General features: G+C 29.2%; 1 protein-coding gene across 9 annotated transcripts in view; it reads left to right on the top strand.

Moving 5' to 3' along the window:
* The window catches only part of LOC123261205 (protein kinase C-binding protein NELL1-like), a 78,076-nt gene that overhangs the window by 12,340 nt on the left and 38,996 nt on the right, over window positions 1-26,740 (top strand). For 8 of the 9 annotated variants that reach the window (XM_044722742.1, XM_044722741.1, XM_044722739.1 and 5 more), the window contains exon 1: window positions 8,438-9,002. The exons of the other annotated variant lie outside the window; for it this stretch is intronic. In XM_044722742.1, the coding sequence (XP_044578677.1) occupies window positions 8,444-9,002 (559 nt within the window). In that variant the 5' untranslated portion in view covers window positions 8,438-8,443. Of the gene's footprint in view, window positions 1-8,437; window positions 9,003-26,740 lie in introns of those variants that run through there. 9 annotated transcript variants of the gene reach the window in all.

The following is a 26,740-nucleotide window of genomic DNA, read 5'->3' as shown; positions in this document are numbered from 1 at the left end:
ATATTCGATTACCTTTGACTACTGGTATAAAATAATATTTATATATTAAAATAATAATGATAATATTGATCACAGTTATAATAATTCAGATTTGCAGAAGAGAATCACAATGGAGCGAGAGAAAATAAACGACCAGATGCACTAAATAGGATTCAATATTATTATGATAGTGAAAACATGATTGGCTAGATTTTTCGGAGCTGTAGAATCTTATTATTCAATAAAGTTGACGAGATAGTTCGTAATGATCGAAGAGCTTCAATAAGAATTCAATTTTCATTTTATTTGAAGTTCAATAAGCTCAGTTATTTAAGTTTTTCTGTAACATCATAATTTTCAACTTTTTTACAGAAAAAGTAAAGCTTAAAAAATAATTAATTAAACCTTTCACTGTACAATAAGCGTGTTATATCTGTTTCAGGATAAGTATCGCTTTGCATAAGCTTTCAGAAGCTTTATAAATTTATAAAACGCCTAAAGTATCGCAAAACTTTTTGTTCAGTCACAAATCTTTGAAACTTTTATGTACTGATGCTTGGCACTCTGTGATAACACTTTAATAGCTTTTCTTTTCAACTCTTCTAACGGATAAACCTTACAAATAATATCAACAGTTATAATAGTGCTGAGAAAACTATATAATCGTCTTATAGTATTATTAAATAAAAACAAAATTTTAAATTTGATCAATACTCTTAAATAGAAGTTTAGCTCAAGAGTTATATTATATGGGTGATTCTCTGTAAGGATGTTTTTTGCTGTCCCGGGCATGTTTTTATTAGAAAAATTGTTATTTTGTTACTAAAAAAATTTATTACGAAAGTAAAAAAATATTTTCATTTGGACCATTGAAAATTAAAATGAAATAAATTTTGGTTTTTTTGCTATAAATTCGTAAACCACCGAAAAAACAGTCCCCTGGGCTGTCCCATTCCCAAAATTGAAACTTTAAGATTAAATTTTAAGTTATTCGTCCATAATATATCATTTGGTCTATAATGTTTATAAACTTAATTAGTTAACTAACAATCTTCTTCAATAAAAAGTACCGAAAATTAATTTGTTTCATTAAATTCATTAAATCAAAGTTTGTCCCAGGCATTTTAAGAACAGTCCCCTGCCAGAAGTTCAAAGCCAAAAAAAAGAAATCCAGCGTGTTATTTTACCTTTTGTAAGGTTTATAAGGACTTAACTAGCCTTGAGTTAATAACCATAGGGCTGTTAGCGCTTTATCGCCATTTTATTTAGTGTCAAAACACCGTTTGTACTGGAAATAGGTGTCTGGGCCATTTCAAAACTCAGTCCCCTGGCAACTATTTTTATTTATAATTTATTTATAAAATTGGATCCATAAGTCTTAATATTATTCTAATTAATGTAAACATTCATTGAGAACTTGAAAAGTTGAATGCATTGAAATAGTTTGCTTGATTTTTCTCAATTTGATAAAAAAAACAGTCCCCTGGCAAACAGTCCCCTGTCATGTTACATGGCAAAAGATACACAAATATTGAAAAAGCAAAAATTAAATCCTGGGCTGAAGTTGATGGTAATTTAAATAGATATCTAGATAATATTGGAAACTGGTTACGAGACAATTACTTGTCTCTAAACGTTGATAAAACAACATACATAACATTTGGTTGCAATAGTAATAGCATTCCTGCTGTTTTTGAGTTATCAATTTACAATAAAAAAATCAAAAGAGTTAATAGTTGTAAATACCTAGGAGTAATCTTTGACTGTCATGTCAAATGGATGGAATAGTCACGTCACAGACCTTATTAAAAAAACTAAATTTTTCTTTTTTTTATTTCATAAATTAAAATGGACTCTTGATAAAAAAACACTAAAAATAATATACCACACTTTGTTTGAAAGTATAATAAACTATGGTATAATTGCGTGGGATGTTATAAAAATGTATTAACTAAATTAGCTAGTATACAAAATAAACTAATTGAAATTATTGTTAAAGACAGAAATTATGAGAATCCCATACCAACAGTTAAAGATACTTTTATCATCGAGTCTATTTGTTACCATTATAATACATGCAGAGAGATTTATATAAACTATCAAGGCAAAACTAGAGCTAAATCAATAATACAACCGAAAATTAACAAAAGCATAGCCTTTAAAAACTCATATGTAGTTGCGGTAAAAAATTATAATTTATTACCAAACATCTTTAAATCTTTACACCTTAATAAAAAATTAATAAGAAAAAAAATAATGAATTGGAAGATAGGTAAATATAATAAACTATGTTAATATCTGTTATTTATATTTTTTTATATAATAAGTTACAACTACTAAAATTTATAATCTTTCTTTTCTCCAGCAATTGTTATCTTTAAATATACATTTTTGCCTGTCTTTTTAGGGTGACAAGACATAATTATAAATGTAATATACTTAAGTTAAAACTAAACCAGGCCTATGCACAGATGATTAATTTTCATCTCTATATGTGCATACTATATATGTGTATTTGAGTATTATATGTATGTATGTATGTATATTATCCTGGCAATAAATAAAAAATAAAAAAAAATCGACTGTTTATTTATTATGATTAAGCTGATAGTTTTGTAGACCTTGTTATTTTTTTTTCTAATAAAATCAAAAATAATTTGGTCGGACAATTTTGTACAGATTTAAAACGTCCTTACAGAGAATCATCCATATACAAGCATTTTTTATTTACAAATCGACCATTGATATTTTTTTAATTGTTCCACATCATTTAATTTAGTTTCGGGTCTGGATTTTTTGTGTAAATCATTAATCAAATTCAAGAGAGTTCTACTTAAAAATCGACTCTGTTGTTTTTTTTTCTGACAAACCCGTTATTATTTACCCGTAATTTCGAACAACTGTTTGTTAATGTTTGTTTTTTTCTAAAACCTACAATAAGGTTTAAGGAGTAAGGAGTTAACTCGAATATAACAGTTAGTTCGGTAGACAACTTAAAGAGGTCCCAGCACCCCTCAGGAAAAGATCCTTATCCTTTGAAAGTTGGACGTGCCGTCTGGCATTAAAAATGACTCAAGCAAGTTTTGTTGAGGGAGGGACAGGAGGGATAGTTGGCGCGTGCCATCACGCATACACACATTATACACATTATGGTCAATAATTTTATTATATTTAACAATTGCTGTTTTATTCGATTAAATTTAGCTGCAAATTTTATTTGAATTTATTATTATTATTTTTTTTTTTACTACACTGTAAAAAAAGCGGTGTTAAAATGGACTCATTTTAACACCGCTATGTAACACCTGTGAATTAATACCGGTGTAGCGGTGCTCTTTTGCGGTGTTAAAAATCCGGTGTAATATCGGTGTAATACCGGTGTAACAGTAGAATAGATCTCCCAAAATTGTCCTTTAATAATGGTGTTAAAGTAACACGGATCGAAAATTTACACCGAGAGAATTTCACACCATTATTTCACGCTACACAGCCGTGTAAAGTGCTCCGGGTCCATTTTTACATCGAAATTTTTTACAGTGTATTTATTTTAATCAAAAATTTTTATCTACTTAATATTTTATTATTTTAAACTTTCTAAATTAAATACTAACTTTTTTTGATTATTTATTTTCAATCATTAAACATAAAAAGTTTAATTATAAAAATTGTGTTAGTTCAAATATTATCAACACCGGAAAATTTATAACACCGATTTAACACCGAAAAAAAAAATTTACACCGCGAACGGTGTTACTGCTACACCGATTTCGGTGTTGAATTTAACACCGGAATTTTTAACACCGTACACCGCATGGACTCACACCGGTTTTTTTTTTACAGTGTAACAATAGTATTGTGATTGAACTGTATTATACGTCATTGAAATAAAGTGAATCGATGCAGATCACAAAATCATTCGGTAGTGAAGATAACTTAACAAGCGGCACAAATGATGCGGAACGACAGCTGCAAATTTTCATTTAGCTTCAAATAAAAGTGCTTTGCGCCCCGGCTATGCTACTGTGCAGTCCTTTATTCTTATGACAATCCCCGTAGTCTTTATAATGCACCAGATAAATCGACAAATAGATGCTCAATATATTTCCACAAATACAAACTAATGAAACATTACTCAATGTAATTCACTTACGGTCAAAATAAATACTATAATATATATGATATTTCACCAGTTGAAGTTTTTGTTAACTCTCATTTTATTATACTTCTCGGACCCGGGATCTGATTCTCGTGCACTCGGTATTTTATATTCAAATGTCACGTAATGTTGCATTCTATAACAACAATAATAAGAGACCCAATGAATGACACTCTGTCGTGTAGGATTAAATTTATATACAGCTAATCGATATTATTTATTTTAATTGTATATTTAGCTCGTGATTTATAACGGAGATTGCATTTTTATTAAAAATTAATTCGTTAATAAATTGTTCTAATTGTATAGTAAAGATTTTTTTTCATTATAATGATAGAAGAATTTGTTTATAGTTAAAAATATTTGTTAATATTTAACAAATCATTTATTAGAAGCCATTTTTTAGTCCTTAACAAATATTTCTCAGTATTTAAAAAGATTTATTAATATTCAATAAATGAATATCAGATTTATTAAATACAAACAAATAATTTTAAATACTAAAAAATATTTGTTTAATATTAAAAGTGGTTTCTAATAAATGATTTGTTAAATATTAACAAATATTATTTAATACAAATAAATCCTTCTATCAGTGTAAGAAAAAATTAATTGAATATTCATTAATATTAAACTCGGATTTTTTGGAGTAAAAAATTTCAAATTTTACCTAAAATTCTATCAAAGTGCAATGATAGGTACTGGTTGTAGATATTAGTTAATATCAGTTCACAAGTAGCGGGTTAAAAAGTAAAGGGCCACGCGGGGACCAACGACAACAAGTTGCAACCACCTGGTGGCATCGAGGACGGCCACCCAGTACCTCCAGGTGCTTTTGCCCCCTGTTTGCCTGCTGTCCATTCACGCCGAGAGAGAAAGAGTGTTGGTGTCTAAAATAATAACTGAACAAAAAATAGGCAAGTTAAGTGCCACACCAGTACGAAGGAGGAAGAAAGTTGTGAGTTCCACTTGGGCGCATGCTATATTACAACTCCTATCTGAAAAAGTATTTATAATAATAATAATAACGTTATCTCTTAATCTTAGATCTCACTAGTCGGAAAATTCCGGGGATATTGATGACTGGTGAGTTATTTTTTGTCTAACACCTTTTCTCATGATAAATCCTCCGCTCGGAGAGTTTGTTCTTATAAATTTTATGTAAGTGAACAAAAGTTATTGTCATATAAAGATCTTTGTTCTTTGCTTGGAAAAAGTTTTAATGTTGGCACTTTTAAACTCGATAAAGTTGTAAACATCGTTGAATTGGTAATATTAAAGGTGTTTGTTTCCGTGGAGAGAAAAATTGTAAAAATAATTTTGCTTTGTATGGTTTCAAAGTAATTGAGGTGGAAATTTATTATTTTACGTAATTAATTTGATTAGTTCTGTGGAGTTTGTAGTGGAAACAATTATTTTCACAATTTAATAAATGATTATTAATAAGTTGCAGTAATTTTATTAAATAATAATATTTTAAATAGTAATTTGTAGTTTTAATATTTAGTTGAAAAAAATGTATACTAAAAATACGAAATTTTTGAATTTATCTGTAGAAAAATACTGGTTTAAGTATATTCACTAATAAATGCTTAATTAATATTTTAACTTTTAAATTTTCTAAGTTATTATTATCTGAAACATTAAAAGTAATGCAAAAATATTATAAACCAAATTTCATAATTTTCTTTTTTATGCCTCATGAAAGTTTTATGTATTTATTTTTAATCTTTCAATAGTCAAACTTTTTCCTTCTTTCAAATATGTGGTTTTTTAAATTTCAATAAAAAAAAAATTAAATTTGATTCAAAAAAAGAAATTTTGCACCAAAAAAAGTACTTTGAAGAATTTCTTTTCTTGAATTAATTAAAATTAACTTCTAAGAACAATTTCTTGATTCAAGATTTAATTTTTTAAAATGATTTTCTTAACTTAAAATTTTTTTTCTTCACTCTTTAATTTTTTATCAGGGTATTAGTTTCAAACTATGAATATAATGATAAAATTCATGAGACAAAATTAATTATTTTCCAAGAGACCATATTAATTATTAACTTAAAATCAATCATCACTTTAACTAATTTGCTCAAGATAAATTTATAATCCGAGGAAACTGTTATTTATAAAATATTGCTCGATATCAAATAACATTAAACATGTTTTTTTTTTTTTTTTTTATAATGATAAATTTTGGCTTATTCGTGTAGCTGGCGGATAAAAGATCTTTGATTTGGAAAGGAAGATGTTAAAGATTTTTAAAAATAAATTGAAGACGAAGATTAAAAAAAAAGAAGAAGAAGTAGAAGTAGAAGTGATGAATTAAAATTATTGCTAGAATAAGAAACGGAGACAATAAAGTACAAGATGTAGTGCCAAGCATGAGGAAGAGGATGAGGAGCAGAGAAGAGAGAGAAGAGAGAGGAGAGAGAGAGGGGGGAGGGGGGAGGAAGGTTTCTCTACTCAAACTCGGTTCTCGGTTCTCGGCAGGTCGCGGAGCTTCAGACACAGAGCATCGATTCGCCAGGACGATGGCTCTAAGGGGACTCGCGGGGTGTCAAGTAAACCCGCCGTCGCGACGCCGTTGTTGGCGCTGCTGTTGCTACTCCACCACCGACCACCACCAGTAGCACCACCACTGGCAGTCCTACTACTACTACTACTACTATTAGCAGCACTATCTTTACTACTTTTACTATTACTACCACCTACAGCTTTACTCGCCCGTTTGGTTTGGTGGTACGAATCGACGCGCGTGCGGCAAAAGGTCCGGCGCTGACGGTCGGCGCCCGTGTTGGACGTGCGTGTGTGCCGCGTTACGCCAAGCTGCTGGTGAGCCCTCAGCTCAGTAGTCAGAGCGCCGCGGCAGTCTTCAACGAACTCCCCGTCGACTATCAGCCAATGCCGCTTCGTATTCAGGCCGCGTTAATTTCGAGCTACCGGGACACTAACGTGCCGACTCGTGTCGTCGGTTTCGCTACTTTTTACTTTACTAAAAAATTTTACTCCCTTATATTTTTATCCTGTAATAAAATAAATTTCATCAATTATTACACACCGCCACTATTTAAATCACTATTGTCAATTATTACTTGGAATAAATTTCGTCTAATTATTATTAATAATAACAATGATAACAACAACAGTACTTGTCAATTGCATACGAGGTTTCGTGAAATATTAAAGCTAAAACATCTACAAAGACGGAAGTGCAGTGCCACCGGTTAAGTAATTAATAACATAACTACAAGTATAAATTATTAAAAATTAAGTGAACAATATTTTTTTTATTCAACGTAAAAAATTTTCAATAAAAATACTAAAAAATTGCTCCATTTTTCGGGTTTATATTATTATTATTTTAAAAAAAATATTAGAACACACATAACACTAGTGTATGTACTAGGTACCCTCTCACGTTTGACACCTTTGAGTCTGCGCCGTGACAGGTTCGCGAGCGGGGGTTGAAACTCCAGGTGACCGCGTGGACAGACACAAGGCGATCGGAGTGAATAGTTGTGATGTATAATTTACATTGATAAATTATAAATATATATTAAATAAAATGAGTTTGGATTTTTAGTGTGTTAATTATTTAATAACAGTGAATTTTTATATTTTTCGAGGGAGTATTGTAATAAAGTTGAGTCAAAAAAAATAGAATAATTACAAGAAAAGTGACTTTAAAACTTATTTTATTTTGTTAATATTAATATTTAATATAAATTTCACCTTCATTGAGAATAGAGATTGAGATTGAGACGGTTTTGCCGTTGGTGGCCCGGTTAGAGGGTTTCTCGACTACAGTCGTGGCCTCCCTACCGTTATATATATTTATATAGAAATACATATATATATGCATATACATATATTCGACGTCGACGTCGGATCTTCTTCACGTCAACCGCGGTACGGGACGTCTTGCTGTCGGTTCGCGACAGGGCTAATCACGGTACGCGCACAACTCCGTATTAATATTAAAAAAAAAAAATTTACATAAATTTTAATAATATTTATTATTAAATTTATTTTAATGTAAAGTGATAAAAATATAAAAGTGATTTTTAAATATTCGGTTGGAGCTTTATTTATTGAGGAAGAAAAAATAAAAAAATTAAATAAAGATAAACAGTAAAATTAAAAGAAGAAGAAGTGTAATCAGGGCAGTTGTTAAAAGTGTGCCAGTTGTTGTCAGTCGTGGTGATGCCTCGTAGATCGGTACAGGAGCTGTTAGCTGGTAAGGAAGCAGGCGGAAAAGCTGTTGACCGGAAACGCTGACGAGACCAGTTCCCGCTGGGCCCGGTCCAGGCCATGATCGGCCCGCCTACCCAGAGGGCACGCACCCACCAGCGTCGAAATCGTAATCCTCGTAATCGAGCGGTTACGGTAACGCCGGTAGAACCTCACGGAAACCTCAAGGATTATTCCGGGTCACTGTCCTTCCCGACGTCAAGAGGTCACAATTCTTCGGCACCACTTCCGGCGAATTTCGCGTCTGGTTTCTGTGGTGTCCAGAGAGTCAGGGCTGACACCACCCTCGTTGACCAGGACAGACTCTGGCAGCTCCCGGTCAAGGATTACCAACACGATAAATATGCCCAGTTTGTTAATTTTAAATTCACCGACAGTAGATTTATAAAGTGTAATAATAATAATAATAATAATAATAATAATAATAATAATAATAATAATAATAATAATAATTATAATTGTAATAAAAGTAAGGATAAAAATAATAATATTGGTAATAACACAAGAACTACAGTACTGCAACAAGCAAGACAACAACGCGGAAGGGCGCGGAATCACGGCATCGTCTTCCTTCTTTTTGCCATCGCCGTTACCTTCCTCGCACTTTTCTTCCCACCAGGTACCGTTCTTATTTTTATTTATATTGTACTTCTTAAAATTTTATCTTGTGTATAAATCATTTTTGGACACACATGCTCATGTTTTTACCACACCAAATTTTATGTGGGCTTTTAGAAAATTTATGCTCCGAAGAGAAAAAATAACTTTTAATAAACCAACATGTTTTTTATATATAATATCTTTAATTTGGACTTATTTTGATTTGCAAATAAAATCATTTTCAATTAAATACGTGAAAAAAGTTTAAAAATTTTTAACAAAATATTTTTTTCAGTCAAGTATTTTTTTTTGCTCTAATACACTGAGAAAAAATTCTGTCCAGAAAAAAATTTCTTGGCTCAAGAATCGTTTAAAATAAATTTTGGTTTTTTGACAAAAGAATATCAATATCTATCATAATAATAGAATATTGGCATTAATTTTGATAGATTAACAAACGAGTAGGTTCACTTGAATTAAAAAAATAATAATTCGATCAATTCTTGAGACACGAAAATATATTCTTGAAAATTATGAAGAATATATATTCTTGTGATAAGAAAATTTTCCCAAGAGTAGTACTTTTTTTTCTCAGTGTAATGAGCTTCATATCATTTGATTACCATTTTTTAAAAAATTTATAATTTTTATAAGTAATTTTTATTGCAAAAAAAATTTTCATTCTTAATTCTTTTCTTCAATTGTCAAAATTTTAATTTTATTATATTTATTATTGTCTTGAAACAGAGAAAAATCTTTAAGAAAATTTTTTCCAACTTTTCACTGGAGAAATATTCTACTCCACCCGCAAAAAATTGAAATTTATTCCATGTATTTATTCTAAAAAGAAGTAAAAAACAAGATTCACAGTAACCCCATTTCGGTTCTCCCTTTTCTTGCACGCCAACTTTTAATTTTTCAATTCAAACAGCGGGATCTAAGCTCTGATCTCTACCAACTCACAGGATTTTCTTAGAGTATTTGTTATACAGAACTATTGTACATCTACCTTGAGCGAATAATCTTGTTTAAAGTTTGATATCTCCATTAAATTTTATGAAAAAAAAAGTAATAATAATAATAATAATATATAAAAGAAAAATATTTAAGCAGTAAGAATCAACAAGAAAAAATAGTATATTGGCAATTGTACGGGCCGTGCTTGTAGCTCGGCTTTATGTTCTTTTATCACTTCTTACTCCACATACAAGTATATAATATAAAATAAAAAAGTATATACATTATACATATATATTATCTTATATTAGGAGTCAGCGGACGCAGTCTCGTCGCGGAGAAAATATCGTAGCGTGTGTCTCGCAGACACTTTCGAGCCGCGCCCACGTAGTCAACGCTGTTATTTATCCCTACGTCTTGGTCTGCGGATTCCGGGTGCCAAGAGTGTATTTTTTCGCGCGCTACCTATACTCGGATGGACCGTTTCACTCATGTCACTGACACGCTATATCTCACTCTTATTTATTCTCCTTCTTCTCCTCTTTTCCCTTACACAGACCCAACACGGGCTCTTCTCATTTGTGTTCTGTTCTGTACTGATACTGATACTGATACTGAACCTAACGATACTGGATCAGACAAGATCTAGACATCAGATAAACCGAAGACATCGTTTAAATTAAATGTATGTCTATTTTTTATCGAGCATCCCTCTATTGAAAAAATTTATTTTTAAATGATAATGTTAGCCAATTTTTATTAATGTTAAAATCTTTTATTACTCGAATTAATGAAAAATCATTTATTTCAAAGCAATATTAAATTTTTAATTTACCCACAATAATTATAATCCTCAATATTAAATTTAATCATAAAATTGTAAAAATTCTTTGAATTAACGATATAATTTATCTAAAAATTTTTTCACGGGGGTCTGACCGGTATCATATCAAACATAATGTCCTTGTCAATCCGTAGACAGCAATCGCCAATTTTTTTATTATTAGCCTCTTATAAATTGGCACGAATGTAAATAAGAGCAAAAAATAGTCATAATAATGTTTTAGAAAAAAAAAAAAAGTAGTGTAGACTTGTGATTAAAATAAAAATTGGGCAGTAGCAGGGATATGAATCTGAGCACAAGAGCATCAGTTGAATGGATTTTGCCGATGTCTTGTATTAAAAGGTCAACCCCTCGTTATTGATCAAATTTATTGGGTCAATTGATCTGACTATTGATTCTTAGAAGTGTATCATCAGTAAGTTACTTAACAGAAGGTCTTTTTAATGCCGCAAACTCTGTCGCTAAAAAATGTAAATGCCTGTTTAGTTGTTGCATTGTAACCTATGTCAAGGCTACTCAGTACTCTGTTGTTATTTTTTAAATATTTTATTGATAATAAATCCAGCGACGTGAGTTACTTATTTAACTAAATAAAAATTAATTATTATTATTATCATTATTTTATTTGTTTTAAGCAGTAAGTGGTTAATACTATATACTTATGATCAGACGTCGAGAAAGATTAAATGTAGACGGAGTATATATAATATTAAAATGGGTATTTATAATTGTTTATTTCCCTGTCTGGTGTGAGAAATAAAACGTAAGAGTCGTAGAGCAAAATATGTTTTTTAGTCGCTTCGCATCATATATACTACTCTTTTTTATATTATTACATTCTTATATTTTAGACCTCCCAACGCGAATGTATATCAACGCCGAATCTGTGTGATCAACGGGACGAAGAGCGGTGATGGCTGTGGCTCTCCCCAATTCTATGCTACTCTTAAATTTAGACATTATATACTAAGTCTCTTCACTTCTCTTCTTTCTTACATTAAGATCCACTAAAATTCGTTTTTCATGGTTCAACATACTTTTAGTTTCATTCTATTTATTATTTTAACCAATTAATACTTTCATCGTCGGGGTTTTTTAAACAATTTATCTTACGCCTTTATTGACTTCAAAAGATTTTCATTAAGTGGTTACTTCTAAAGAGTTTTTTTCAATAATTGTTTAAAAACATTTATCAAATGAATAATATAAAAATGGCAAACCATTAATGACTTTTTTTAAACAGTCCATTAAGTATGTTTAGTACATTTTATATAACATTACGTAAAATAAACCATTCATCTTTTCTTTTTTCATAAGTGACACATATTGCTTTGAAGTTTCGGAAGAGTTACAGTATATGGCAGCTAATGAGTAATTTCATAAAATTTATTTGATTGATCAAAAAAATGTATAACTGTGTTATATTACATTGAAATAAAATAATTAATTCAATTTAATAGATGAAAATGTCACTTTATATTTTGATTTCGAGCTTCGACTTGATTCAAAAACTTTTTTTAAATTATTTTCATTCTTCAACATTTTTTCTCTTGAATAAAGTCAATTCTTTTATTAGTGTAGTAACATGTATTAAAAAAATTGTAAATTTTTTTCATTAATCATGTAAAAATTTAAAAATTAATTATGAAATTTTTTTATGATCATTATTGATCATAATTTTTAAAATTTAAAACGCATTTTACAAAAAATGACAAATTTTAAATATCATGCTTAAATTTTCCATTAACTAAGAATCATTAGTAATTGTATAAAATATTTTTATTTTTTACATATTACTAGTAAATTAATTTTTTTGTTGAATTAATATGTTTTAAAAAATAACTAACATTTAAATAATAATTTTACTTTGTCCTTATTTGAGTATTCGTAGTAAGAAACTTTCCAATAACCATTTCGGTTGGTTGAATATCATTTATTTTTCTTGTTACCATGTTTCCATGTGAATAAGAATATTTAAGCGTCTCGAGGGGTTACGGCTGGTTGTTCAATGTCCGTCTTTTTAGGGAGGAATGACGTGTGCCCTAGTCGCCCTATGGATTCATACTCCCTAAAGTAGCACGCACTATCTACTGTAAGTTCGTCATGGTTCCGAATAATATATTTCGTGCAAACTACAATAATATCACTGTATACGTATTTGTAAATGTATGTATTTACGGATGAATCAAGAAACATATATATATATATATATATATATATATATATATATATATATATATATATATATATATATATATATATATATATATATCTCTAACTATATCCATATGAGCTGTCTTATACTTTGTTGTTGGATTATATCTTTTCTATAAAAACCCCGTGAAATTTAACAGATTTTATCCTCAAAGGGATTACCGCTCCCTTGTTATCCTTTGTCAAAAATTTATTCATTTTTTCTCACATTTTTCTTTCTATTTAATATCACTTACGCTTTATTTTATTTGACAAAAAAGGTTCATTTGACCATACAGTACCGAGAATGAGAATTTGAGTCTTAGAATAAATTAATTCCCTAAAAAATATTTAACATCGTAGTTATGGTTAATAAATCGAGATTGTATTGAGAGTAAGTATTAAGAGGCGCCGATATAAAAGATAAAAGTGCATTTTTACAGTATAGCACGTATAAAAAAATTCTTTGTATGCTGGCGCCACTTGGAAATCGTTCGATCAAAATGAATTTAAGCCCTTCATCCGAACTCAGCGGGGCTCGTCTTCAAATCCTCAACGTTTAAATTTTTTTTACATTCTAAGAATGAAATCTAAAGCGAATAAAAAAATTAGGACGCATTTAAATACGATTCAACAAAAAGTTAAAGATTTTTCTTTCTTTCTTCCTTCCTTTATTTTTTTTTCTATAAAAAAAATATTAAATAGCCTTTAAATAATATTATATGCTTCTCATTGTTGGGCTACAATAGAAGTATTGGATGCGTATGTGTAAATTAAAATGATGGATCAGTTTAGGGTCCCACTCCAGTACAATATTCCAATACGGTCTTGTAATTGTGGCGTAGTTCATCGGTACAATACGAAAATATTAAGTTTTTTTTAAATACAATTTTAACGGAACCCGAAGTTTACACGCAGTAAGATCATTTTCACTTTGTAAAAAGGTAGAACTTTATACGCCATCATTCGTCTTATATTATACGGCGTCAAATGAATAGTTTATTAATACAAAGGGTTATCGACTACATTTAACTACCCAAAAAATTTTTATGGCAATGGAAAAATTTATCAAAGCGGTCAATCACAAAGGAAATAGAAATTGAGATAAGGGATGCCGATTTATGTACAAAAATCAAAAGGTATTATATTCATATGTAATATATATGCTTTTGCTCTATAAATACGCGTGTGATAAAAGATAAGAATTCAAATAATATATTAAATCTCGAAATATTTGTCTAAGATAAAAAGCGATGTCACCGTTAAGTAAAAAAAGAAAAAACAATATTTTATAGATAATTAACGCGTTCCAGTATTTATTTTCAATTTATTAGCCAATTAATCGGATGTGTTTATTGCATGTATAAACTTACCTGGATTTATTTTCCTCATTAACTATAAACTCTCGTAAATTAATTCTTGCGTCATCCGTTATTCTGGTTATTACGCCGAAACTCCATATATGTTGTATGTTATTTCATTCAGTTGAATAATATCGTGTTCTAGTTGACGAATTTGCTGTTTAATTATTCAAATCATACTCGGATAATCTCGGAACTCAAAATTATTATTTTTATTTTTGCATATCAGAAAAACAAACAATAATTTATATTTGCAATTAAAGAAAATTACTCATCCATTTAATCAAAGCGATAAATATTTTATGATAATTTTTACTGCTAATTACTGTTTTGCATTAACTGAAGTGGCTATTAAATATTTATCAATAAATTTGAAGTTGAAGTTTTAATGCTCTATTGATTGATGCTTTTAAAATTATCAGCAATTATCAACATTAATTATTTTCAATAATTCTAATGGAATTGATAATTCATTTCCGATTTTCCTGATAATTTCTACCAATTAAGTTAGTTTCAAACTCGATAATAATTTCATTAAAAGTTTAACGTTATTTTGACTTGAAGAAATTGAGTTATTGACATCGAATCTCTTAAGAAATTTATTGATTAAATTTTCAATAAGTTCATCTTTTCAAATGATTACAAAAAATCGCATTTTCATTTTTCTTATTTTCAAAATTATTAGCAAATAAAACTTCTTTTTTCTTCCATTCATATCACCAAAAAAAATTTTAATCCTCAATTTTTATCCTGTCCCCAAAATCCAGAAACAAAAGACCAATTCTTCTTGAAATCGAATACTCCTACTCCAAAACCATCGTGTCCAATTTTCAAGTTTTTTGTACCTTTCTTCTATTATTGGTAAAACTCTAGTACTCACTGAATTTATATTTTGAGATAAAATACTTTGGCTCCCTATCGATTTCTTATTTACCCAAGCTAAACATTATTTAATGTTTCTTATTAGTAACACCCCATAAATCAGGACACACAGAGATCTATCTACAGACATCAGACATTAGAGATAAAAGTATTACTCAGAAGAAAACCAGGTAGACACTTTTTTATTTCATAAAAATAAATAAAAAGATAAAAAAGAAATATGTACCTGCGGTTATGTCTAGTCTGGTAGGTTCTATATATATATATATATATATATATATATATATATATATATATATATATATATATATATATATTAAATATACTTACAGTCTGGGTAGATTTTCAGACAAGAGTATTTTTCCAAGCGACTACACTAACCGAGAATATATGAATCGAGTGGTATGGAGTATGGAGTAGGTGAAGATATATAGCATAAAGAGCGAAAGTGAGTAGGGTAAGGCTGGAAGTAGGTACGAGTAGCTTTATAGGGAAGAAAACCCATAAGAATGGTATCATATATTGTGTACAGTGATGCTAGCTCGTATATTAGATATGACAGCTGCTGTCACGGCTGGTGCTTCGTTGGGCCATGTGCTCGCCCGTGCGCGCACACGTCTCCGCTATTTTTTATTTATTTTACCATTGTTGTTATTATCACTATTTTTTACCAACACTACACCCTCATTTGCGCAGTGTGTACTCAACATTCACCTTCCACTTACTCTCGTGCTTCATTATATTACTATACTTGTCGCGTAAGCCTCAAAATGTAACATCTTGCGTTAGCTCTTATGTATTTTCTTTCATTAGTCTTAAAGGTACTTGTTACCAGCACTCAAGTAAGGCTCAAGTGGCTCTTCCTGTGTTCCTTGGGGGCACCTTTCAAGTCCACCTCAATAGAACCCCACAGCCGCTAAATTACACACCAAAAATTTACCCTCCCTACTTTTTTTTTGTGCTTTTTTCGTGTTAAATACTGCTGGGCTACAAAGTGAAGTAGGAAAATTCCTGGCTGGTTTTATTTGTTTACTTTGGGTGTAATTAGGGGAGCAGAGGGGACAGTTTTAAAATGACAGATGGAATTATTGCTACATCATTGAGCAAGTATTACGGAATATTGTTGTGGTTTTGGTAGTTTTTTATGTGAATGTAAGAACATTATGTAGCTTTACTGTTTGAGTGGATATGGATGAGAATTTTTAGATATAAGCGAAATGGAGCCTACTACAAGAAATGTTAATTTTTGGGACAAAAATAGAAATGAACAAAAGTTTAACAATAATTTTTTTATCGAATTTAAAATTTATTTAAGGCATAATTCTGGTGTAAAAGCTTAAAAGACTATGTTAAAAAATTTTTCAAATAAAGTATTATAGATATATGAATATAAAGTTTATGGAGTTTAACAAATACACTCGTAAGATACATAAAAAAATTTTTGATAGTTATAAATAGAATAAATTAAAAAAAAAATTTAGAATATCATAATTTGAAAATTTTTTAACTTTTCAATGAAAAAAAAAAAACATCAAAATATTTCATTTTCATCATTTTTACCATAAATCCGCAATAAAAGAGCACAATTTGAAAAAAAAAGAAATATTCAAAAAGATTTCGAAAATTTTTCGATTTTTTATTTTATTTCAATTTTATCTAAAATAGGTGGAGCCCCGCTTCTGCATAATTACCAAAGAAATAAAAAATAATAACATACGTAAAAGCTTAAAAATAAAAAAAATTTTTAAGCATCTTTAATTGTTTCAAAGTATTTGCAAAGAAATTTTTTTTAACAAAATTTTTTAATTTATGTAAACGCCAGGTGTACATTCTACTAACCCACGAATTAAAGTTTTATTTAGACAGAAACACGGCAGCAATTTGTATTCAATGTGAATCACTTTTGTACAAAAGATACTCGAGTAGTCTTTACTTATGTCATTGGTAAGTAGGTTGGCTGCGATGTGTCTTAACACGAGTGACAATAATCCGTACCACGTGAATATATGTTTTACACTTTACACTAGCTGCTGTACGTACTTAAGAATAATTTTCGAAAAACATATCATATTTATTATTTGTTACCCCACCGAATGAATTCACAAATATTTTACTTAAAATTAAGTTTCGTAATCACTAACATAACTTATTTTACATTCTGTAAATATCAATCAATGTCACTCTCCACTTGAGGATAATTTTTATTTAATCGCTGAAAAGCCTTTTGGTATAGAAGTTAATATAATTAAATCAATTCATTCAAACAAATTATATTATTCTAATATGTTTTTTACATTAATTTAAAATATAATTTTAGATAATTGAACAAGTATCCTATTGATTTCCATTTTTTAAAATTAAATGTAATTGTAATTTCTATTGATTGTAATGTTTAAAAATTTTGAAAAATGGCAGCAGTAATATACTAGGACTATACTTGAAAGTTACGTTTCTTATGTTAAAAGAGCACGTTCTTTTGAAAGAAAAATAACGTTTGAAAGTACAAAATAATATGAAGTGTGTTAAAAATTTTAATTTTTTTGTAATTGAGTGCAGATTTTTAATTTTAAAGAGTTAAACCATCTTTAAAAAAGCAGAAAAATTCTTAAACTAAGAAATTGTTTTTAGTTTAAGAAAATTTTACTCAATTAAAAAATTTTTCAAAATAATTCAAAATTTGAATCTTAGATTAAAACAATTTTTTTATTAATGCAAAAAAGCTTTATCATTGATATTGAAGTTTTTTCTTTCAATAAAAATTCGCGTAAAAACATAAAATTAAAAAAAACTATGTTTTTTCAATGAAAAACTTCACTTAACATCTGATTTGACTATTTCTGTTATAAAAAGTATTTTAAGATTGACTAAACTTTTGAATGAATTAAAAATCATATAGGTTGGCCATTAGTCAGACTGTCGTAAGCAAGGTAGCAGCGGGTCGATTCATATCAGAGATATCATCTCAATGTGAACCTCCAGATTGTGAACCCACCCCCGCAAGCTCTCCTACAGCTTATAGCTCATAGCTTGTAACACCAATTCTAAATACCAATAGAAATGCTAATAAATCCGTATGTCACCTACAAACGCAAGACAGAACAATACGGCATAACTCAGCATGTATGTGCAATTCCAGCAAGTTTAGCTGGTATACGGCCCTGTCCCTCGTCCTTCGATTTGTCATGTAACCGTGTGGTGGTTTCACTTTGAATAGTACTCGTGCCAGTGCGCGAACACTCGAGCTCTTTATGTACTAGTGTTTCTATTAGTATTAGTATTGGTATCAGTGGTAATATCAGTAGCAGTAGCAGTTGCTGTAATATCGGCAGTAGTTTTAGTTTTAGTTGTTGTAGTTGTGAGTATGAGATGTCGGTGGTAGTTACATTGCGGCATGGTGGAGGTGGAGGGCACCCCGATTGGTTGCTCGGGGGTTGCATAATGCAGCGACCACCGAGTTCGTATAGTCAGGCTGGCTGCCAGGGCGTTGACTTTGCTTCGCTTTGCTCAACCGATATACTACTAAACCGATGCGATTTAACTCTGCGCGAGTAGAGTAATACTATAATTCTAACTTTAATATTTTATATCTTCGTAATAAAATAACAATAGAAATAATAATTTAATTTTTAAAGATAATTTAATTTAAAATTTAATAATTAATGTACAAATTAGTTTCATTAAAATTTTTTTATAAAATTAGTTTGTGATTTATGAAGTATCAAAGAATAAAATTTCTTTAAATAGTATATTGTTCAAAATTCTTACTCTGTTAATTTTGAAAATTTTAATGCCAAGAAGTTGAAGTTTTAATTCCATTTTAAACAAGAAGTTTAAAAGATTAAAACTTAATTTTTAAATTGAATACTAAATTAAGAAATTATTTGATAAAATTAATCTTAATATCAAAAGTATTATTGGAACAATTTTTAATTATAAAGTCAGAATTTTAAAATTTATTAATGTAAAAATTTTATTGCATTAAAACTTGTCAATATATGAAGATAAATAATAATTTAAATGTTAATATATTGTTTTAAATCAAATAAAATTTATTTAAATCAAGAAAATTTTCTTAACTCATGATTTTTTCTACATGAATCAAGATAAAGTTCTTCAAATTTATTTTCTTCGTTAAAGAATTTTTCTCTTAAGTCAAGTCAATTTTTTTTTTCAGTCTATAATTAATCAAACATTACAAAAAAAATAGATTTAATGTCAACAATTATAAGAAAAAAAAAAATAATATTCATCTCATAAACAAGTCGATAAAAATCAATACTCTCGAGCCTTTATTCAGTAAACTGAAGTTACTTGGTATAAGAAATAGTTCCGATGAATCGCCAAGAATTGATGAGTTGTTAATCGATTAGAGGGTTTAATATGTTTAGTAGATGGGCTCGTTGTTAACCCCGTTAAAGAAAAGAGGGGTGGTGAAGTCGAGTAAAGCGTATAGGGAGAGCGATAGTCATTGTGAATCGAGGATCAATCTAAGGAAATGAAATGAAATGAGAAAGGGAACAAAAACAGGAGAGGAATTAAATATAAGGGTCTTTTCTGAATTGTGATAGCGACATTGGAATAGGGACGTAGGCAAGGTAGACTTGGATGACCTCCTACTCTCTTGCCACCCTCTTTCGTCTCTCCGTTCCGGGGTCTTCTCGGGGGTTCATCGATCGCCCCCAATCACCCACCTCTGCCATCTTGCAACCCTGTCATTTTAAAGCTCTGACAATTCACATACTCAATTAAAGTCGATTGGATGGATGACAGTCGATTGTTGATGCCACACATGTTACTTTCGGTTAGCTGCTCACTGGCTCCTGTCATAGTAGTTGCTGGATCCAGAAGCTGCCTATCGAGGTTGTTCCGATGCTGATGCTGATCAGGATCTAGATGGAATTAGATTGAATAGTCTCGTTTTAGTTAAGCAAAGGGTACATGCATTTTCTAGGTCGCATGACGCAGCAGGGAAGGTCAGGATTGGTTCAAGTCCAACGAGCCGATTCTATAATTAGAGAATTTCCGTTCCGTGGCAGCCACACCACAACTGGGGTCTAGAGTCAGTGCCAAGTTTCCGATCCCTTCTCATTTCTTATTAGTGCTCGCTCGTATTGTCCAACTTACATGTAATTGACAATTTACTTTTATTGCTGTGCTGCTTACTCCCTCGCTAGTACCAAATTATTTATCGGCTATGCTCCGGTTTTTAATAATAATGATTGTGTAAAAGTGAGGGAACAAGAAAACAAGCTTTAAATTTTCTGTTTACTCAAATTTTTTATTATAGTTCAGTTGTATAAAAATACTTGGTGTTGGTAAATAGATCATGCGTTGGTTTAAATTTTTCGCAATCGTTAGCATAAATATTACTGATGTGCAGTATTATATGCAGGAGACAAAATTATTAAAGATTTGGCTTTCACTGTTTGTGAAACGAGCCTAGGGCTGCCAACTCGTATATTGTTCTCTTATTTTCAGTCGTAAATCATTCGCAACTCGTAATCTCACACTCAAAATTATAACAAGACATTGACTAAGTCTTGTGAATCGGATATTTATACACGAGTCATAGTTGCGTCTCAAGAGTTCAAAGACAATCTTTATTAATACTTGTGTTACTTTTTAGACTGTTGAATAATGAATGTTATTTTATGGCATACTTACTTAATTAACATTAGTTTTCTTTTTCTTCGCATCATTTATTGTGTATTTCATGCTTAATTGACGACTAGCTTATCGACAGTCGATCAATACTTGATTCCTGAATTTTTGCTGGTAAACAAACTGATAAGTTTTTGCATGAATATTATTTAAGAAAATTTATCAGTACATTGTTTACGATTCGGCTTGACGTGGTGAAACAGCTTGCCCTGAATGTTAATATTTCAGCATGACTTGAGCAGTTTTGTCCTTCGTGCATGTAATCAACAAGCCGCTCCGAGTCTCTGATGTTAAAGCCGGAGATTTTAATTTAAACAGAAGATTTAAATTACTTTGATAAGACCAAAATTTATTTTTTTGATAGGATCAAATTTTAATGGAAATTGTGGAATAATTTTTAACTTAAATACTTTTTTCAGCAAAAATTGACATTTAAAAACAAAATTTTTCAAAAATCCGAGCTACTTATATATAAAAACGTCTTTTGGTCAAGTATTCTGTATGGAATTAAAAATACATGTTAAAAATATAATACTTAAATGTTCCTGATTAGAAAAAGAGATTTGAAAAGATTCGAAATGGCTCAAAGAGATTAAAAAAGATTCAACTTGACAAATATATAGATATACACTTTGCATGGGTTGAATCTTTTTAAATTTTTTTTTTAATTAGGGTTCATAATTTGACTGCAATTTCGAGATACAATGTTTGATATTTTATTATACATTATAAAAAAAATGCATGTTTATTATTTTAATGCTTATTTTTTTTTTTGCATTAAAAAAATATGTTTGTTCTGCGATTGATTTTTATTGTATATTTTTTTAGAGCTTGAGAAAATCATAACTTAAGATGAAACGTTGCTTGATGAAATAATAATGAAATAATAACACAGAAGTCAGTCTTTACAATTTGATTTTTTTTATATATTACGAATCAATAAGAAATGGCACAATTAATTTATGAAAAGTTATGTTAATTGTATATTAAGTAAAATAATTTTTTAATTATTAAATTTTTCAATATTCTATTTAAAATCACAAACATTAAATATATATATTGTTTACTTAGCAAATATATGTTTTAAATCTAAATAATTTAGTTATTATTATTATCATCGAAATATTTATTATGTGAGTGACGCATGATTTTCTATTTTAATTTAATCTAATAGCGCGGTAAAAACATTTTCGTCATTGGTTAATACGTACAATATTATATTTTATGTTGTCACGTAAACCAGTGATTTGGCAAGCTTCCGAGGCAATAAGTCGACACGTTGAACTTCAAATACTTATACTCGAGGGATTCAATAAGGGTAAAACTTTAAAAAATAGTCATAATAGCAAACAAATAACCAATATGTAATTACTTTTTATTTAATTTCTTTGTTGATTCAATTTGCTTTAAAATATTACCGCTAATGTTTAAACTTTACTTGATCGACTGATTTAATTTACACTATAAATTTCTGATTAAGTGTAAAATATTTACTGTCAAAACATTTTCAGTGTTCGTGCACGAGTTTGAATGAAAGCGCCGAACTTTATCATCAACGTACGTTATAGACTGTGATAACGTAAAGTGTCTGATCAAACATCAAACTATTAATATTTCCCAGACACTTTATAGTATTTGTGAAAGTTTTATAACTGGCTGTTACTCCTCTTGTTTTTCGTTATAACATACATTTGTGTAGCACTTACCTTCATCATAAATATAAATTTCAAACTGTAGATCATGAAACTTTCGTATTTCGTAATAATTTTCGTGAAATTCATGAATTCTGTTTTACGATACCAAAGTTCAAACATTTTATTGGAAAATATATATCACTGAAATTATTTTTATTTTCTCTATAAATAAACAACCTTAAGTATATTTCTGTGTTGAAAACTCAAAAAGTGTTAAATTAATCCTTATATAAATATTTTTTTTTATTATATATTTATAATATAATTAACTATTTTTCTCTGAAGCATTTGAAGCCTTCAATTAATTTATCGCTTTTACTCTAAAGTTCCAAGTTTTAATTCTCTATAAAACTAAAGACCCAAGGGGAAAAATTTCTCGGAATTCTAATTCTTCTATCGCTTAAAATCGTGTCACGTCCAAGCTTGCTAAACTATAATATTTTTTCTTAATAGTTTTGAACAGAGTAATAGTGTTGTTCATAGCTGTTGTACTTTTTTTTTTGATACTTTGCATCTGATCTCATCTTTGATATTGTTTAACAGAATATATGCTTAAATTATCGTAAATATTTCCAAATTTTCTGAAAATCATGGATTAAATTTAATTACTAAAATAAAAATATTATCATATTGATCTACAATCAACTTAAAAAACTTTTATAAATATTTCTGTTGAAAAAACATGAATTAAAAATCCATCTTTGCTCATATTATAAATTATAAATTAAACTTTACAGACGCAGTTACTTTTGATTGACGTAAAGCTACCCATCATTTAAAATTAAAATTAATTTAATTTATTCACTCCTGTCTGCTGAGTCAATTATAATTAATCAATCCACTCATATGAATCCACATTTTCTTTCTAATTGCTACCGCTATCGATTATCCAGTAACTCTTTCAAAATAAAACTAAAAATATTTAATTACAAATTTCGTTAGTGGTGCATAAAAGATATTCTAATTTATTGCATCGCAATTATATACTCACAAATATAAAAACGGGCTTAGAAACATTGTTGGGGGCTTAAAATAAAAATATCAAAATTCCGAGTCTAATAAAAATTCACAGATAGTAAACAGTAGGATAGTTCGCGTAGGTGTACTTTGGTTTTAAATTTAAGAACCTTCATACAAACGTGCACTTTGCATGTTTAATACTTGCATAATCCCTTTGTGTGCGAGAAAAATTTCCGCCCTTACCTCATTTCATGGATACCACCCACTACGAACTTTACGATCAAGTCGTAAACGTCGTACCGAGTAAAATTGATAGGACACTACGTTATATTTCTGTAGTAGTTTAGCCGAAGGATATGTTTTTCTACTTTTCTATCGAGCCTTGCACTTTATCTTAGGTTATTAGACACTTTAAATTTTGTAAAGATTTTTTGATGCAGCAGTAAAAAAATTGTATGCGAATTCCCAAATTTTTTTTACGGGATATTACTGCAAATATTGAACTAGTAAAAGTTTAATGTAAGTTTCTTTTAAACAAACAGTGAACCTGATTAAAATGAAATATTAATGATAATAGTATCGGACAAGTTCTTCAGTGGATATGATCATTATTAATAAATGAACCAATCGTAACCAAAGCAATTTCACAACGTGCATTGTGATCGAGATGTTAATAAATAAAATGGTGATCGACCGTTTGGAAAGGCTAAGGACAGGTTATCGATTGTCATGGTCTAGATAACGCTGTCAATATTCAAATTATATAATATAATATATATAAACAAAGTATAGCGGAATGTTTATACAAAATTTATGCTAACTAGTTCCTTTTATTCGTTTAATAATAATCATTTGGTGTAACTTTCACCTTTTAGGGAAAGACAGTTAAAAGTAACAATTTAAAGTTTTGATAAAATTTATTTGTCTTTGCTTTTATCTCCCTTGTTTAGGCTTTTATTATCATTCAGAGACGTCTGATGATTACGTTCACGAAATAAATTATTTGAGTGATGCCTTCTGGTATTATTTTAGAGACAAATAACATAACTTTAACTCAAACAAAAGTAGTTAACTGGTAATTTATTTTTTCTCGGTAATTTTACAAATATAAAGGATCTTTTTTTACCAAATGAGTGATAAATATTTGAATAAAATTTATTCCGATATTTGTTTGTTATTTTACGACACTGACAATAAACTTCACAGTTAATGCTCTCAACACTTGCTTTAATAATTTTCACAGCAAGATACTGCTCTTATTACTCATAAAGAACCCGCTGGCCAATAAAATTATCCTGATTGAATCACATGTTTAGTAAGTGGATATAGATTTTATCATTTGTCAAAGCGGAGTTTAATGCTGATCTATATTTTTAAACAGATAATTTTTTTATTAATCTTTCAAACAATTGTTTGAAAATTTATATGACATAAGATATTAGATAACGTTTTTACTGAAACAATGTTTTGATTGCAATAATAAAATCTTATCAAAAACTGCGAGTATTTAGAAAAGTGAAAAGACATATTCATCTCCATAAAAGTGACTTTGTACAACTTTGTTGGAGACTTTATTACTAAATAAAAAAATTTATTGTCTTGTAAATATTTAATGTTTGCTCAGAAATTTTCAAACTATTTTTAAATAAAACGACTGAATAATTTTTGTACAAAAATTTGAACTTTTTCAAATCGATGAAATATTACGTAAATTAAATAAATAAAACAAATCATCAGAATTAGTCATTAGACAAGTAATAGGAAGTCTGGCGTCTAGTAAAATAAATTCAGTCGTATCTTTTCTTCCATAATATCTCCGGCCTTTATTTTCCATCGTTAATCTCTCGTCTTGGTACACCAACAAGGTATAATATGTTAGGGTATATGTTGGATACGAATGTCTAGTCCGATATTTATATAGATAAGATAGTGAAGGTCGTAATTTAGCAATATAAATAATTTATACGTAAATGAGCTCTGATTGTCGACAGGTGTCCCCCCCGCTGTGCAAGCACCATGCTGTACATTAACATTATTAACATTATTACACATACTACGTACATTACATCTTTTATTTCATCCCTTCGCTGCGTGACTTTCCACATCTTGCTTCATCTTCAATATCTATGGATGTTTCTCATATAGAAGATTGCCTGAGCGATGACATGACCTCACATTACTCGGTTGACTTACGGTTGCCAGATGAAAATATAAATCTAGACATAAAATGGTGAGAATTTTTTTTTTTCACCGCACTCTCAGCTTACTAATAAACTCGCGCTCTAAGGCCTCGAGTATTCCTATGAAAAAACATTATTTATTTTATTCGTTTCAGTGCAACGTATATGCCAGCATGTGTTTTTTATTCATTTGTTTCAAATATTTTTAATCAGATCAAAAAAATGTTATACTTGGCGTAAAATTCATAAAGTAGAGTGAAAATTTTAACAAAAATTAAAAAATTTTTTTAATTGAGAAGTTATTGATCTGGATCAAATTTCAGAATATCAGCCCCAGAAAGTCATTCTGACTATTTTCAAAAGAGTCTTGCAAACGAATAAACCGATTGAGACACGTGACACGGCACTTGAATGCGTTTGTTGAAATTTATATTTAATTAAAGCTTGAAGTCAATCCAGCAAAACTTTTGGAAGAAATTCGAAAAATAAAAATTGAAAAAAAGTTTTTTTTTAATAACTTTTAAATTAAGATACTAATCGATTTTATAAGACTACACCGATGAAAAAATTAATTTGATTCAAGTTAGAAATTCTCGAACCAATAATATTATTTTAAGGAGTTTGATCATCTTTAATCAAGTAAAAAAATTCTTAAATTAAGTGAAATTTACTTAAACCAAGAATAAATCGATCGAAAATTTTTCTTCTAAAAATCAATTATTAATTATATTTATAAAAAGTAACAATCATTTTGAGTTTTGAAAATTCAGAAGAAACATGCAAAAAAATATAAAAATTTGTAAATTTAACAAATTATATACCTTGTAAAAATCACATGATATTATGAGTGATATCCTGAGTAAAAAAAAAAAAAGCTTTGAACAACATTTTCTCTTTAAAAAAATTATTAATGTGAGCTCATACAGACTCTGGATTTTCTACGAACTAATTGCTCATTAAAAATTAATCATTAACTTCTTAGAGAGTTTAAAATAAAGTTAACTTCAATAGGTACTTATTCTATA

Source organism: Cotesia glomerata, linkage group LG3, assembly GCF_020080835.1.
Source record: "Cotesia glomerata isolate CgM1 linkage group LG3, MPM_Cglom_v2.3, whole genome shotgun sequence".
Lineage (NCBI taxonomy): Eukaryota > Metazoa > Arthropoda > Insecta > Hymenoptera > Braconidae > Cotesia > Cotesia glomerata.
Note: the sequence above shows the minus strand (reverse complement) of the source record. Positions and strands in the feature narration are given on the sequence as shown.